This window comes from Balearica regulorum, chromosome Z, assembly GCF_011004875.1.
Source record: "Balearica regulorum gibbericeps isolate bBalReg1 chromosome Z, bBalReg1.pri, whole genome shotgun sequence".
NCBI lineage: Eukaryota > Metazoa > Chordata > Aves > Gruiformes > Gruidae > Balearica > Balearica regulorum.
Window position 1 is genome coordinate 33,586,288 of NC_046220.1, and position 16,485 is coordinate 33,602,772.

The following is a 16,485-nucleotide window of genomic DNA, read 5'->3' on the forward strand; positions in this document are numbered from 1 at the left end:
TTCATTTTTAGGCTTTCATTTTTAATGCATCCTTGGGCTCCTGGGGTCTTCTCACAGTATCACACCCTCAAAGAGTCTTTGGTGGGGGTTCATCCTGTGTCCCGCTTACAGTGCTTTGACGCTGCTAACTCCCTCGAGTGACGGTTTAATACTGATGAACACAGCATGGAGGTAATATTTACCTTGAGCATTTAGATGTTGCAGAGTACAGAAGACGAGGCCATATCGACATTATTTAAAAGTACACTTTGTTACCCAACGCAGTTCCTTACATTTTGCCGGAGTTGGCTCCCTCCTTGCTGAGTAGTGACCCCTTAAGGAAAAAACGAGCTACTGCCGCCAGTAATACCTCCCCGTAGGCAGCTGTTTTTCCGTGATATCTGCTTTCTCTCCCCGCCCTGCCTGGGGCTTATTCCCTCATTTTCGGTTCAGCAGATTTGAGAAAGGATGTCATAACGCCATGTATCAAGAAATCCAAAATGTTGCTTAAATGCATCGTGCAGCAGGCATCTTCTGTAACTTTTTGTGTCAAGAATCGCACCCATGTTTTCCCCACCTCCCTGCCCTTGGTTTCATTTGTTCACTGATTCTGTACCGCCAGACCACTTAGGAAGTCTATTTTTTGCCTTATTGTTTTGCAGTCGATGCTGTTCACTTCTCTTATTTTACCATGGAGACAGAACTTACACAAGCATTGGGGTTTTTCTGTTTGTTTCAAAGTCAAAATGCTGAAAACCCAGTATTGCTGTTTAACCACTGCTTTCTTCAAAAGCTTCTTGCTCCAGGAGAGTATGTGGAAAAAATTGAGCCCTGAGATTGAGCCCTAAAACTTTCAGCCACAGAAGATGAGGAACTCAGTATATGTTGGGTTTGGAGTGTTTTGTCTCTTTTGGGCCTGACTCAGGAAGATTTTTTTAATGTTTTCAATCAGACAACAATGAAAAACAATTCTATAGCATCTTTTGTACATGGTGATCATTGTAAATGTTTTTGTTGCCTAAGGGACATGCAGAATAGTCTCCTCAAGAGAAGGAGGAATCGCTGAGAACTGTTAAGTAGCAATCCTAGTTTTAGGCTCTGATCTGCTATTTGTTTTTTCACATTTCCTTTCCAAGCATACAGGGAAAACCTTCCATTGTGAGATTTCAAGTAGTTTGTGCAGATCTTTTCTGTAACTTCTTATTGTATTGTGTTTCCCATCTAATTGTGTAAACGCATCTCCTACAGATAATGGTTATCTGCTCCAGCAGGGAATATGGCTCAGGTTAGCTAGGCAACGATATAGACAGATTCTTAGAGTTTTCTGCATGACAGTGGAGTTCAGTTTGGTGTATTTACAGTGTTGCCAGATACTTTAAAGCTGTCTCAGGTATGGCTATATCACGTGCAGTTTCACCTCTGAACTGCAGCAAGGCTTTACCCGACCAAGTCTCAGCTGCGAGAACTGGTGGATTAGGATCAGGCCCGTGAGAGGATACAAAAGTAGGAACGGACCCACACTGAGAATATGGACTGTAAGCGCGACCTCCCCGGGGGCAGGATCCCCTCGCAAAGCACCAGGTGCGGGAGTGCACGCTAGCCTTGCAAATCCCCCTTCCCTTGAGCATCCGCGACCGCCGGGGGGGGGCGGCATCGCCGGTAACCCCGCAGGAAGCCGCAGCTTAAGCAGGTGTGTAAGTGGGAGCACGCAGGCACCCTGAGGAGCCACCGCAGCCGAATCCGCCTCTCGCTTTCTCCCAGTCCCGACCCCACACCGCGGCCACCCGCGGTCCCTGGGAGAGGCCCCGCGGTGTGCTCGCAGGTCGTCCGGCGGCGGAGCGACCCGCGTTCGCGACGAGCCGCAGGCTTTGCGATCGGCGGGGCGGCACCAGGCTGCAACACCCGCCCCGTCCTGCCCTGCCCTGCCCCTCCACGCCGGGGCTCCGGTGCCTGCGCCCTCCCCGGGGCTGGGGCCGGGGCCGGGGCCGCGACCAGGGCCGCCCCACTCCCTGGGGCCGTGCAGGCTCCTCCCGAGAGCAAGCGTGCGGTGCCCGGGGCGGGCATTAGTAAGGCGTGTGCCGAGGGGGTGTGTATGTGGGCTGGAGTTTATTATTATTATTATTAGGAAAGAAAGGGAAAAGAAAAAAAAAAAAAAAAGGGGGTGGAGGAGGAGGGAGGGGGGTGAAGGAAAAAAAAAAAAGGCCCGGAGACGAGTTTCCAAAAACTTCCAAGGAACTCGCTGCTCCAAGTCCCAGGCGGCGGCGGCGGGCAAGAGCGATGCTGGAGCCTCGGACGCTCCGGGAGCCGACAGCGGCGGCGGAGGCGGCGGAGGGGGCGGCCGCGGGGACAGCAGCAGCGGCGGGGAGCACGGTGGCGGCCAGAGCCGGGATGGCCGAGAAGAAAAAAGACGGCAACGGCAGGAAAGGGAGGAAAGGCAAAGGGCCCGGCAAGAAGCCCGGTCCGCCGGAGGAGGGCGAGGCGCCCGGGTCCGCCACAGGTAAGCCCGTCGGCAGGTGTGGGGGCCGCCCTGCGCGGACCCACCGCGCTCTTCCCGCACCCGCGGGGCCGCACGAAGTGGGCGCATCCCTGGCGCCCGCCGCCGCCGGCCCGGCCCGGCCCGGTCCCGCGGTGCTGCGCGCCTCGCGGCGGCGGCGGCTGCTCGCCGAGCTGCCCGGCCCCGCGGAGCGGCGGAGGCGGCGGCGCTGCCGGGAGCCCCTCGGCTGTCCGAGCGCGGGCCGGTCTGCCGCCCTCCCTCCCACCGGCCCCGAAACTCTGAGCGGCTCTCGGCCAGCTGTTGCTTTTTTCTTTTTTTTTTTTTTTTTTCTTCATTATTTGGAGGGCGTGGGGCTATCTCTCCTATTACAAAACACCTTTTCTGTCCCTTCCTTTCCCCAGAAATCACTTAGCTGAGTTGAACAGATGGCAAACTTTCGTGTGGGGTATTCTGTCTAAACTTGCAGCTATTTACTCAGGGATGATCAGCGCGGACCTTTCGCTCGCTTGGCCGCACGTGTTGCTTCTCTTTTACGTCCCCAGTATTAAGCACAAGGATATGTGCCAGTGATACCCTCATCCTATGTAGGTGTCCACAGAGGCAAGACCCTGTGGATCGACCCAAAGGTAGGATCGCAGCTGACCATGCTGCCTCACTTGCAGTAGTTAGTTATTTCTATCAGCCAAATGCCCCAATAAAGATCAAGACTCCTAGTGCTGTACAAACACATATGAGCATATGATGCTTTTCCTAGAGAGCTCGTGTAATGACACCTAGTTTATCAAAAAGCCTAGCAGTACATACAGATGCACGTAGCTCTTTGCAATAGCAATGTGTAACTGGAGTTATTGGTTAGTTTATCTATTTCTTTGAATTCTTTATTGTTTGTGGGAAATTATTTTAAAAGAAGCATATGAAAAGCAGAATCAGTTCCCTGACTTGGGCTTTTTTTTTTTTTTTTTTTTGCTTTGGGGTTTTTTCCCCTCTAAACACCCAAATAAACAGAAAGCCCAGAAGGGTAAAACTTTCTGAATATACCAGCATTAATTTTGCTTAGTGCATCATGGCCAACATGATGCTGCTCTAGACTTTAATCATCAGCCCTCAGGAAGGATGTGTGTGATTCAGCAGCAGCAGGTATCCCTTTGGGCTAATAATCTTTACAAACTAGCACTGCCCAATGTATCCTCTTCTCTATGTCTCTTGGAGACACAGTTCACCCAGCTTCTGCTCAGCTGTGGGTGTAAATGGGTTTCAGGTACAGCAGGGAAGGTTTTCCCTGTTACGCCAAGCTACCGACAAACTCTCCTGTTGACCTTCTTTCTCTGTCTCTTACTCCACTGGGTTTTTATAATGCTGCTTCTGAGCATTGCCTCTTGGAACACTAAAACCTCTGGCAAACTTACCCGTGACAGCTGGGCTGTTTGAAGTGTTTGGGGGTTTTTTGTTTGTTTTTGTGGTTGACATAGAAAACAGGAGGACAGTGACATGTTAGAGGATTTGTGACAGGAAAGTTCTGTCGAGGAAGTGTAAAGGAGACATGCATTTTCTGACTGTGCACACCTCAGAGTCCCATGGCGTCCCATCCCGTTCTTGTAGGAGGTCTTTCTTTTTCCAGCTCTGTGGACAGTTTTCCATCTCCAGTGGAGTAGGATTACTGGACAGTCTCAAGAAGCTGCGGCCAGCTCTGTGCAGGGCGTGGGACACTCCACATGCCTTGGGCTGGGCACTTGTGCCAGTGCTGAGGGAGCGGGGAAAGGAGCTGCTAACCGGTGGGGATGATTTTTGGGTAATCCAACAAAGTTGACTCTGATCTAGGCAGAGATTTTTGGGAAGATGGTCTTCTTTCTTTGGTGGGGGGAAACCAGAATAACAGTCTGGAGGATCCACACAGGTACCTATCACCTAAAGTTTAGATATCCATGTGTATTTAATTCCCGCTTCTGATGCTGTGGTCTGATCATGTCTGCCATAATGAGTTCTGTCTGAAAATCTGCAAGGTGGCAAGTGTAGACTGAGGTTCACCAAGGCAAGGTTCAGATCATGACTAGCTCCTTAGGCTTTGCTTAAACTCCAAAGGACTTATGTCCCTACTAAGCCAAAATATGTCAGTGTTTGAACCAGAAAAAGTCAATTTTTCTGCAAGTGCTTACCTCAGTTCTCCAAAGTGCCAGTATGTTTTTGTTGGTATGAAAGAGTACCGCCTTCATCCATGCCTGACATTACTAGTCAAATGTTTCCTGTGTGGGCAAGAGCTGAGCATTCTTCTAACTTATGTAATTAAAATCCCACTCCTTCCAAGATGAGTGTATGATGTGGCAGGGTAGTGCACATGTGTAGCTAATCCGTGTAGTGTTTGCAGGTACAGTAGCTAATAGGAGAATGAAATACAGCGCAAGACATCACTGTACGCTTGACTCATAATCAAATAATGTCACACTACAATGTTACATTTATAAATTTTATCTGATCTGTTACTTAAGGATATTTTCTGGTTTGGAGGCCACTTAGAACAAGAATTGATATTTTAGAAGAGAAGGAGCAGAAAGATTGGTTAATGTAAAATGTAGCAAGAGAGCAGTTTTACATTTCATGCAATAGGCTTTTATTCTCTGTGTTCAAGCTTATTAGCGCTTGAATTAATGACTGGGATACACGTGCTGATTAACACTACTTACCTAGGGATGATATGAATACCTTCTGACTTTGGTGGGACCACAATTTCTCCTTTTCCCTAATACAGTTTTGCAGTTATACCTGATGATCAGTTGGTGTGTTTTGGATGTGCAAGCTGAGAGGTCATGAAACAGTTTTGCTTCTTAGTTGCCTGCTTTCTTAAGTTGAATTATGTCAGGAATTGTCATCTTCTCTGCTGTGTTCTCCTCTGTCAGTAGTTTGCTTCTGCTCGTGGTCTCTGTTCCATATGAAAAACAGCGGCTTGCAGCCAGTCATCAGTTTTAAGATCTGTGCACTAACACAGAAGACCTTAGCAGATCTTGAGTTTTTTGTTTAGTGCTGTTTTTTCTGATTGTTGCTTCTCTCGGATTAGTTTGCTTTTGGCTGCCAAATTGTATCACATATTCTTTCAATCTTGGGTCTGGAAGCATTGTCTTATTGGTAAGTTGTCACCAGGGTGAGAATCAGCTTTATTATTTGGAAAAAAAAGTGTATGAGAAAATGTTTCTTTACTATATTCTGTCATAACTTATGTGGGAACTCCAGAATTACTGTTGGAGAAGAAAGTTAGAGAGTTACTTGAAAAAAAACCTAAGCTGGTTTGGCCTCTTCTGCTCAGCTGCACAGAGGTAGCACAGAAAAAAACATCTTCATGTTTTCCATTGTTCAGGTGAAATTTGGGATCTGTTACAAAAGTTTGGGAAGGTCCATGTTGCTATGGTTTCTTTGTCACTAAAATTATGTAGAAGAACATTGTCCCCCCTCACTTCAAGTGGTCTTGAACAGACCGATTCTGTCTGACTTGTCTCAAGGCCAGAGTGCTTGTATCTTCCTTCAGCAGGGCACACTGTGGTAAATACAGGGGGTGGAAAACTGAGGAGAGAGTATTACAAATGGACAGAAGCTTACAGTTTTTCTCCAAGTGATTTCATGTTACTGCTATGCCAACAAAGCATGCAGACAGGCTCAACAAATCCGCCAGCAGGGCTTCCTAGGGCATCGCCAGTGCACTGGAAATACATCCAGCCTGGGCAGAGAAACCTCATGCAGGGAAGCTGAGGTTGTGAAACAAGGGCTCCAGACTTTCCCCTCACAGAGGCACTGCTCCTGACTCAGGGTGCTGTTGTAGCAGGGAGACTGCGACTGACGCCACTGTGTCAGCCCTCAAACCTTCTGCCAGCCCAACCTTAGTGTTGGACCACATAAGGTAGTGCTAGTGAACTGAGAGAAAGGAATCACCCCAGGAAAAATCCCTCTGTGAAGAGCTGTGTTTTGGTATATAAGGTGGTGCACTAGCACATCAGCTGTCCAACCCCTTTGTCAAGTGTTTGCAGACATCTTGGGGAACGTGAGTTTTCAGGTGGTTTCAGACCACTAGAGAAGATGAGGGAGAGGCTGCTGGGCTTGAAAGGACAAAGTGTGAAAAGACATGAAGTATTTCTGAGAAAAACACCTTGATGGGTGCAAAGACTGACAGTGCTCTCAGAGCACCAAACTACGTGGGTTTGTGTCAGCCACTGTCTAGTTCAGTAGCAGTGGTGGGAAGAGCAAGGCTCTGCAAGAGTCTGGTGCAGAAAGGCAAAGTTGGTGGGGGAAGAGGAACGAGCAGCAAAGCTGGGTCCCAATCATCATTTCAGTGAGATGACCTCAGTAGCATTTTTCTGAACACATCTGTGCTTGCAGAGCCCAGAGAAGGGAGATTGTGGTCATTGACACAGAAAATAAGTACCTCCTGGTGAGAAATTTAAGTCAGACTTAGGTAAAATGCCAGAGCGTTGAGACTACATGACAAAATAAACAGCACGAAGTTCAGATGCCATGAGTGTGACTGAGCATCACCTTTGACTGCATCCTGGTAACAGGCTTGATTGATGGAGGAAGAAGTGGTTGTGATCATCTTAAGGACCAAGCTGCAAGTCAGGGCTTGATTAGGAGAATCAGAACTTGGTTTGAGGCTTGAAGTTTAAATTGATACCCAGTATTCATAAAGAGAGGTCAGAAGGCAGCTCAATATTTTAGCATGAATTGAAGGCAAGACCATTGGAGGTGGAATAAGAGCTGTGATTTCTGGTAAAACTTGTCCAAGTCTAAAGGAAAATTGTTACTTAGAAGAACTGACAACTTATTCTGGTGTTTCCAGGCCAAAATATTTATGTGTTGCTGGTATGCCTGTACATTTTTCTGGGAGGAAAGCCTCTCCACCTGTGTGCAATGCCTGAATGTGCCAAACATTCCACTCAATCTTCAGAGCAATTTTGAGAATGAATCCTTTAAAAAGCATGTGAGTGTGTTCATGTTTTGTGAATAAATGAGATTAGTCACCATTCAACCTTTTTTGACTTAACACTACAAGTACTACTTGACTATAGCCATGGGAATGCAAATAAAATTGTGAGGACATACCAATACAGTTGTCCAGTAAATACTGCATGTGTATAGAAAGACATTCCCCCTGTGAAATAAATCCAGAAACTGTTCTGAACTTTGTGCAAATATTGATAGCTGGCAAAAGCTGAAAAAAATTTTTATCTTGGGTATAGAAATGCCAAGATCTGCTAAGCTATGCAAGGATTTTAAAACATTAATCCCTGGCAAATCTTGTGAGCTGACACTTAAATCTGAGTTTGCATATTTGCAATGGTGGGCTTCTCTTTTCTCTTCTTGAATTTCTGGAAAGGCACTAACTGAAAAGAAAAAAAATAAGTGAACCACTTTGAAACAGCTCTCATAAGTTAAAAAAAAAAAAAAAAGGATCCTATGTGGCTGATTTTTCAGAAGATTTCAGTACTCACTATTTGGGGCAGCTCACTTTTTATCTTATCTACTGCATCAAAGTCATTGGGTTTTCAAGAAAACTTTTTGGGTGTTCAGTTCATGAACAGCTAGACACAAAAATCAGAGGAGCTACCAAGCATCTTTGACAACAGATTCTACTTTAGGCACCTGAGCGGCAATTTGTTATTCTAAAAGTAAGGGCGAGCTAACTGCTGAACTGTGGAAAACTTTCTTCCAAGCATCTCCCTTCCCCCACCTCCCATTTTAATCTATCCATAAGCATCTGATAGTCCTTCGAGACAGGTACTTATAACCAAGAGCAAAACAGTGAAGAACAATCGTGTCACAGGGTGTCAGAAGCTCTGGAAATGCTAGGAATTCTTACCAAATCAGGGTTTTGTTAACATTCCAAAAGTAACAAGAATGAATGTGCCTTTAACAGTACTGATAGTTTATCATGTTCCGTTATGATACAAGAAAACAAACCAAGTGTCAATATTTTGTGTGAGTCACTCTAGCTGTATAAAGAACTGCTTGAATGTGCTTGAAGAGTTTCAGTTAACCCTCAGCTGCTCCCTCAAAGACACGGAGTCCTGGGGTCGGCGGAGGGTGAGGGGAAGTCTTGTTCCAGCCGGAGAAAATTTACAGTGAAAGTCTTGCATTTGAAGAGTTAAGGTGTCAGTGTCGGGGCTACGGGCGGCGTGCAGCAGGGGCACAAAGGAGAGCGGAAACATGTCAGCACTGCCGTGATGGCGTGTGATGCTCACGGAGGCGTCTGTGGAAGTGCTGCTTTGAAAATAATAAAAATAATAATGAAAGGGGGAAAAGGCAATACCCGTTGGAGACCCGAAGGGAAAGGGAGAGGGGCTTGAGGAGGGGTGTTGCTGCCGGTGCCGCTGCCGGTGCCGCTGCCTGCGGCGGCCGCGAGAGGGTGCGGCGTGAGCGCGCTGCTGCCCGCGGCAGGTACGGGAGGGGGAGCCCCGGCCGGTACGGGAGGGGGAGCCCCGGCCGGTACGGGAGGGGGAGCCCCGGCCCCCCGCACCTTTCCCTCCTCGGGCACTGCACCCACGGGGGCGGTGGGGTGGCGGCTGCCCGTCGTCCCAGGGCTGCGGGGCTTTGGGCTGAGCCGTGTGGGAGACTTACGAGGATGGTTTTCTGTCCTTTGGCTCTGTGGGTACTTCGCCAGTTTCAGAGGGTGATGCCAGGATGGCGACTTGGAAAGCCGTCTTCTGAAAATGAAGGTGGGGTGGGAGGCTATCAAGTTGTGCTGAAGCTCAGTGGATGTGCAGGTTAACTGGTAGAGAAGCTGTGAGTGAGACTTAGGTGCTAGCGAACACTCTGCTCTGTTCTCATGCATTATGAAAGCGTCCAGTGTGTGGTCGCAGGGATGTTCATGACCATGCTTTTGTCCTTTTCCTTCATTCTTTCCTTTCTTCCTTTCCTCCACACTTCCTCCCTCCCTTCCTTCTTTCCATCTTCTTCTTCTCCCTCCCTTCTTTCCTCCCTTTCTTCTTTCCCTCCATTTGTCCTGCTGTCCTCCTTTTATGGCTCTCTCTGTGTCCTTTTCTTCCTCCGTCCTTTTCTTCATCCCTCCCTTCTTTTCTCCTTCTTTGCCTTCTTCTTTCCTTTTCTCCCTTCCTCCTTTTCCTCCTTTTTTTCTCTTCCTTCTTTCCATCCATCTGTCCTTCCTCCTGTCCTTCCCATCTGCTCTATTTCTGTTAATGGAGAAAAAAACAATAAAAGGAAAATAAAGCAAGATATTTCATAAGGGACAGATATGGATCTTTAGCATAACATCCTGTCTGGAGTGACTGCTAGTGTTTTATTTGTACACAGAATACTACTTGTGTGTCTGGCTTTGCATTTCTGGTTGTGTAATTTTCTGTGGGAGCATTATGGACAAATCAACCATGTTATGTAGTTTGTTCACTGTGGGCTATTTGATGACTCCTAGCTCTGACAAAGACTCCACAGGCTTCACAGGTCAGGGAGGAAGAGAGAGATGACAGTCCACTTGGGAGCCTTTCCTCATTCCCTCTGTGCATCTCTTTCTCAGGTTTTATGAGCTGATGGTCCTTCCACCTCTGTAAGCAGGGGGAATCCAGGTCAGGCAGTTTGGGCTTGGCATTCAGACTTGGACTCAGGTTGAGCCTTGCCTAATGCCTTTCTCCTGCATTAACAGCTTTCATTTCACCCCTGAGTCAACCACATGCGATGTCCTATGGCTAATGGTTAATCCCTTTGAAGACAGTTACAGAAGCATGAATGCATACTTGAGATGTCTAAACAGAGTTCTGGTAACATCCAGTTGCAGAGGTGATTGATAGAGGTTGTTCCCACTGCTGTCACTGCCAGAGGAGTTAAATTTTAAATCCAATATTGGGAGACTCTGTGTGTGTGTGTGTATGTGTGAATGTGTATGTGATATTTTAGCAGGATTTTTGGCTTCTACAGTGACAGTCTCTTTAGTATTCCTTTGAGGAAGTCCACTGGACTTTGAAAGGAGAAAAAAGGCGCTGTTTTGTCAATGCCATATTGCACTTGTATATGAAACAGCACTGTAAACTGCTCTGAGATACTGCATTATATTTGGAATGGATGTCAGTAAATGAAACAGAGCCCATTATTCCATGAATACATTTTTGCATGTAGCTTTGAATTACACCAAAGAAACTGGTATTGTTTGTGTCATCATAGTCCTTTGAGGTCTAGCTGAAATCTATATCCTTCAAACTCCCCTCTGAGCAAGAAGCTCAGTCTGAGACCAAGCTCCTATTGCCTAGAAGTCTACTGTCTATGCGTGTCCAGATCAGAGTCTGATCCCAGCACAGAAGTCAAGTTTCCTGACTCTCTAACCTCCTTCTTCAAACCACCCTGTTTCCTGATGTATGGTGATTCTGGAGATAAGAATAACATACAGGTAACACAAGCCTGTCTCTTGCCCTGTTTTTTGATGTGCAAAAAAATTCTTTTCCCTCCGTGAAAATGGGCTTCCTGGAGGGCACCATGCATTGTTGATATGTCTATTGTAAAGGGGAGAAAAAGATGGGGGGATGTTTTTAGGTAGCATGCACATTGCTGTCCCACTGGTGCTGTGCAACCAGCTCTGTGGCAGGCGCTGTTTCCACAGGGAGGATATGGGGATGAAGTGCATCAGGGAAGATGTCGGTTGTGCCACTATGCCAGACCTGCATGTTCAGAGAGTGTCACTGGTGGGATTTGAGACACCCTCAGAAAGAAGGTGATATTAGGAAAATTTTCCAGCAGGCTGATTCCAAGGGCACCATGTGCCATTGCAAGAACAAAAGAGAAACTTCCTGTGCAGAGCTTTCCCCCTCCAGTGGGAGCAATATGACCTGTAAACTCTGTGTCCCGGGGTAGCCAGTGCCTCCTTCTTGTTTCTGCCCTCTGCTGTACTTCTGCAGTGAACCATACCAGCTTTACAGTAGTGTCTTGATTATCTCAAGAGAAGTTACTTTTGGAGAAGTTAGCTAAGCTTTGAAAAGCAAACCTGAAAACATGAAAGCTGCTAGTTGGACCTGTTCTTGGAAAGTGTGGACTGGAAATACATAGGTATAAAACGCACTGTAAAGAGTGTCTTCTCTGTGGGAGCTCTAGAGGATGAATGGAGCCGCCGGTGGGGCGGTGGGGTTAGTTAACTGGTGGGGTTAGTTAAAAGGCACTGGTTGTAAAAGTGAAGGCAGTTACACAGAGGAAGAACTTCCTTTTGCATGTGGAGGATTTCTGTCACTCACAGCATCTGAGGTGAGGATTGGTATCATTTTTGTTGGTATGGAAATAGTTGCACAACTGCTGCCAGTGACATTGCTTCCTCTTGAGGGAAGGTGCTGAAGAGAGATTCCCAGGGCACAAAAGACACCTGAGGATGGCTTAGCTCCAAGGTGGATTTTTAAATGCTTCTCATGACTCTAGGCTTCCATGGCTTTACCTCAAGTTGACTTTGTATGCAGGTGCTGTCAAAGCTGACGTCAGCTGCCAGGTCTAGATAGCTCTTTTTCTCTCCAGGGTCTGTAGTTTGAGTCTTTGTTGTGTATTTCCCAAAGGTCCAACTTTGCTCCTGTGATGAGTTGTGCTGAGTGCTGGCTGCCACAGTGAGCTTGCCTGAAGGTACCTCCATGGCACTGGCAAGAGAGAAACAGCATGTCAATGAGATGAAATGGCAGCAGGACATATAAGAATACTTCATTTTGCAAGGTCTTCAAATGCTTGCATAAACAAAAAGTGTTTGGGAGCCTTGTCTTCTGCCACGCAGTGTAAGACCTCTGCATACTCATCCAAGATGCTTATACCTGGGGATGCCAAACCATAAATTTTCACCAGACTCACTCCAGTACCAAGGACTGTTCAGTGCTTTGGCAGGGAGGCTGCTCATGCTCTGCCATCTCCGCCATGAAATGAAGTAGCCCAGAAATCGCTCTGATTTACACCATCACTTAGTTTGAAGTGCCACTTTCCTTCTCACAGTGCCAGGAGGTTTAGACACTTTGTGCTGTCCAGAGGCATCAGAAGAAGGATCTTGAGGCAGCCCACTGTCAGTGCTTCCATCTATTTCTGAGCTGTAAAAACCAAGTCTATTTAGGAAGGCCCTTGTACTATGTGCATGAGTGGCAAAGAATAGATTGCGATGCTAACTTGCTTCAGTGTAGACAGTTTTCTCTAAATGTGTCCCAGGAACCTGCATGCACAGGACAGGGAAGAATAAAAGTTGCTGCTGGTGATTTTGAGCCAAATCCCCAGGGGAAGAAAAGCTTTCATCACAGACTTGGGGGAAAAGGCATGAGCAAGACAAAGACCAGATGGTAGCTGTAGCAAAATCACCTGTGCAGTTAGAGAGGGTGTTGTGGATGAAGGTGTTTGATACAGTTAGGATTTGGTCAATTCAGAATTTATGAATAGTATATGGTAAATCAAAGGTTAAATTTTAGCAGCACTTAATGATTGACTAATTTTAAAGATTTACAGGAATTCAGTAAAATATATTATGATCGAAACAGTGACTTAATTACAGATTTGAAGATGACAAGATTCACACTAACTTACTATACGGTATCTTAAATCAAACTGTATAGATACATATATATATGTATAAACATAAAACATAAGACAAACAGGTACAAACAGACAAACAGAAATATTTGAGCCCAGTGATATATGCCACCAACATTCATAAAGGCAAATGTGTATTTAAACATGCATATAAGTAGAGAGGTGGATGAAGAAAGCTAGCTTATAGTTAAAACTTCCCTCTTTGGGTTTAGAGTAAATACAAAGCCTCAGCATTCCTCAATGGGTAATAGAGACTCGAGGGGGCTGGCTTTGCCCTGGCCTTCTGTTGTCAGGTGGTCCTTGAGGAGTTTGTGCCTGAGAGGCATCCCAGCTTGGGGGAGATGCTGGCCACAGCCCAATGCGATCCAGGAGAGCTCAAAGGGTCTCACTTAGAATCACTATTTATAGGGTAAATTGACTTTTGTCTGAGATAATTGACTTTCATCAGGTACTTTTCCACTCCAGCCAAGCTCGGATGATGACATGTTCTGGTACCTTCCACCAGAACCTTTCTGCTATCCCCCCACTTTTGGGTCAGGGCTCAGGTACAGGTGTACCAGGTTGTCAGGAGATGATCGATTATCACTATTGTTCCCAAGCAATGAGGGAACAAGAATGTCATGGTCCAAGCACAGATGTACCAGGTCATTCTTGCTACCAAGCAAGCAAGAACCAGGCACATTAAAGGGACACCTTGACACTCTGTTCTGCTGCTCAGGTATGTGGCTTAAAAAAAAAGGGAGAAATTGCGCCAAGTACCGAGCAGCTCAAGAGAGGGGGTTGCACCACCACAGAGAGGACCTTAGCTCATAGACAGAACAGTGGATCCAATCCCTCCTACCCATTATAGGCAGTTCTGGGGTCACTGTGTCTGTGTATCTCCCTGTCCCATGCACATTTAGGCCCTAAAGGGAACCTGATCCTCCAGCTTGCTTACAAGCAAGTTGACCTGTCAGGAATGCATGAAACTCCTTGAACATCACTGGGACTATTTGCAGCCTTACACTTGAACACTTCCCTAAGCACTCTGGTAAATGGAACTAGCTGAAGCTGTGTGCAAGGTGAAGATATCATGTCTACGGGTGGGTTTCCTCTTCTCTCAGCCTCCATGGGTACCCATGTATTTTAAACTGCAAGCAGGCCATCTTGGGTGTCCTTTGGCAAGTCCCAAAGGAGCTAACAGAAAATGCAATTAATGACACTGCACATTATTTGAACTCAGAATAACAAATGGACTTCTGTCCTGCAGAAAAAGTATTTGAAATAAATTGAAATGATGCACTGTATCATGTCTGCTGGCCTAGAGATGGCAGAGAAAGATACTTAAATATCTGTGAAATCAGGTGCTTGTACATTTGGAAATTTTTTGCCATCTTTTTCAACTTATCCTCTTTACATCAGCAGAGTGATAGCTGTTTCTCGTTCTACTCTCATGTACTTAGCTTTTGCAAACAGAAGGCAAAGTCTTTTTTTTTTTTTTTTTTTTCCTAGACTCATGCTAGAGCAATATTAGTGCAAACATATATGCAGACACGTAGACTCTGGTCCATCACAACTGCAGCAAGAGAGGAGTTAATTCTGAAGTGTTCAAGACCTCCTAGAGTTATATATTACATCAGAGAATTTCTCCACTGGGGAAGTGTCAAGAAAAGAAAAGGCTTCTTTTCTAAGCCATTTTTAACTCATGGTTCCATAAAAATGCCGCAGGTCCTGGAGGGACCCCCTTGGGGAGCGGTCCTGTGAAATGTGCCAACAGCTGGATGGCACAAATTTGGAAAACACTGCTGTCCTTAAAGAATAGAACTTAAAGAATAGAACTGAAAGCTGCTGCGAAAAGGCAGTGCATTTTCCCAAATAACCCTTTTAATTCTGTATTAATGTTTTAGAGAGGAACAAATGCATATTCTTTTGAAAGTGTTGGGAAGCAAACTCTTCACAGAAATGCAGAAATCTCCCCACCACGACTCACAGCAGGGCAGTGTTGAAATGACCAGAATAGTGAGTTTCCTTTGATTTTTTTTAAGCTTTTTTTTTTCTTTTTAAAGTTGGTTAACAACTCCCTTGACAAATTAAAGAAATACCAAGAAGCCTCAGGATCGCTTTGTTTCATGGCACGCTTCATGATGTTTCTTGCTATCAGTTTCATGGCAAAACCCAGTCCATTTCAGATCAATCCCAAAGAACCCAGGCACAAATAAGAGCTATAAATTGCTTTGAAGTTGAGGCACAAGCAATAACTTGGGGTATTTAGAACTGAAGTTTGTTTGTGAGGCTGTTTCCATTCACAAAACCATGGTGACTGCTGGCTCTATAACCCAGAAGTAGATAAGATAAAAACCCCATAAGACAGGATTACCCTCTCAGTGTTTGCACATGCTTCTCCTGACTGTCAGCAGGGTACATGTGGGTCCAGTAACACTGCCTGAGTGTTGCCATCTCTGCTCCTGTGGAAAGTCCCACCTCACCAGAGCCTGGTCCCTCCCTGGAGCCAGCCAAGGTTCCCCACCACCTCCAAGCCCCACCAGAGGAGCAAGAGGCAGCTTGTGCATCTTTATAACAAAAACCTGTCTATTTTATCAATGCTGTTTTGAGCACAAATCCAAAACATAGCCCCATACTAACTACTATGAAGAAAATTATCTCAGCTGAAACCAGGACACCCTGTCACCCACCATCAGCCACAGCTGGAGATGGGATGCTAGGCTAGACCAGCTTTTTGTCTGACTGGGATGGTCATTTTTATGGGTGCTGAAACATTCTTGAGGATGGAGTGAAGGATGAGTATGTTGGCCTACTTGACAAGGGAAAATATTGGGCGTGGAGGATTTTTCAAGCAGGAGTGGAGGATATGCACTTGACAAGGAATGAATGTATCAGCATCTCATGGAGTCCTTCCTTAAGCAGCTGCCCATTTCTTATGTTCTCAGTGCTCTGCTGCTGTCCTGGTGCCTGCTATGTATCTTTCCCTAGCACCACCATCCCCATTTCTTACAAACCCTCTTGCCTGGAGCAAGCTGTGTAACGTTTCTAGGGAGGAATGTGGGGGTGGAAAGACCACATGAGGTCATAAAGTTTTTGTGGAGTTGCAATTTGATCCAAAAAGTGAATTACCAGGTGCTTCTTCAGAGAGGGATTGGGGGTTATATTTAAATACCTCATTTAGTAAGGCCTTTTTCTCCAGAAGAGAATCAATTCCATTTATTCTCTAAATGTGCATTTGTTTTACCATAGCATAATTCCTGGATGATGTTTAAATTGATCAGTAGATTGAACTTAACCAATTAAAAAATGAAAAAGAAGACAATGCTACACATAATTTTTCCTAACACATAGGATTTTACCAAGCTACTGAGTAACAGAACTTTAAAAAGGCAATACATTTCAGATGTTTATTTTCAGAAATTTGTCATTACTTTGCAGGGAAGGGAGAGAGTAGGGGTACTGCCCCAGTACTCTAATCAACACTTGAACTCTGTGTTCCAAGGCCAGAGTAG

General features: G+C 45.8%; 1 protein-coding gene across 6 annotated transcripts in view; it reads left to right on the forward strand.

Annotated features, from left to right (window-relative positions):
- Window positions 1-16,485, forward strand: part of NRG1 (neuregulin 1) — a 477,481-nt gene that overhangs the window by 299,898 nt on the left and 161,098 nt on the right. For 5 of the 6 annotated variants that reach the window (XM_075740458.1, XM_075740455.1, XM_075740460.1 and 2 more), the window contains exon 1: window positions 2,083-2,476. The exons of the other annotated variant lie outside the window; for it this stretch is intronic. In XM_075740458.1, the coding sequence (XP_075596573.1) occupies window positions 2,257-2,476 (220 nt within the window). In that variant the 5' untranslated portion in view covers window positions 2,083-2,256. Of the gene's footprint in view, window positions 1-2,082; window positions 2,477-16,485 lie in introns of those variants that run through there. 6 annotated transcript variants of the gene reach the window in all.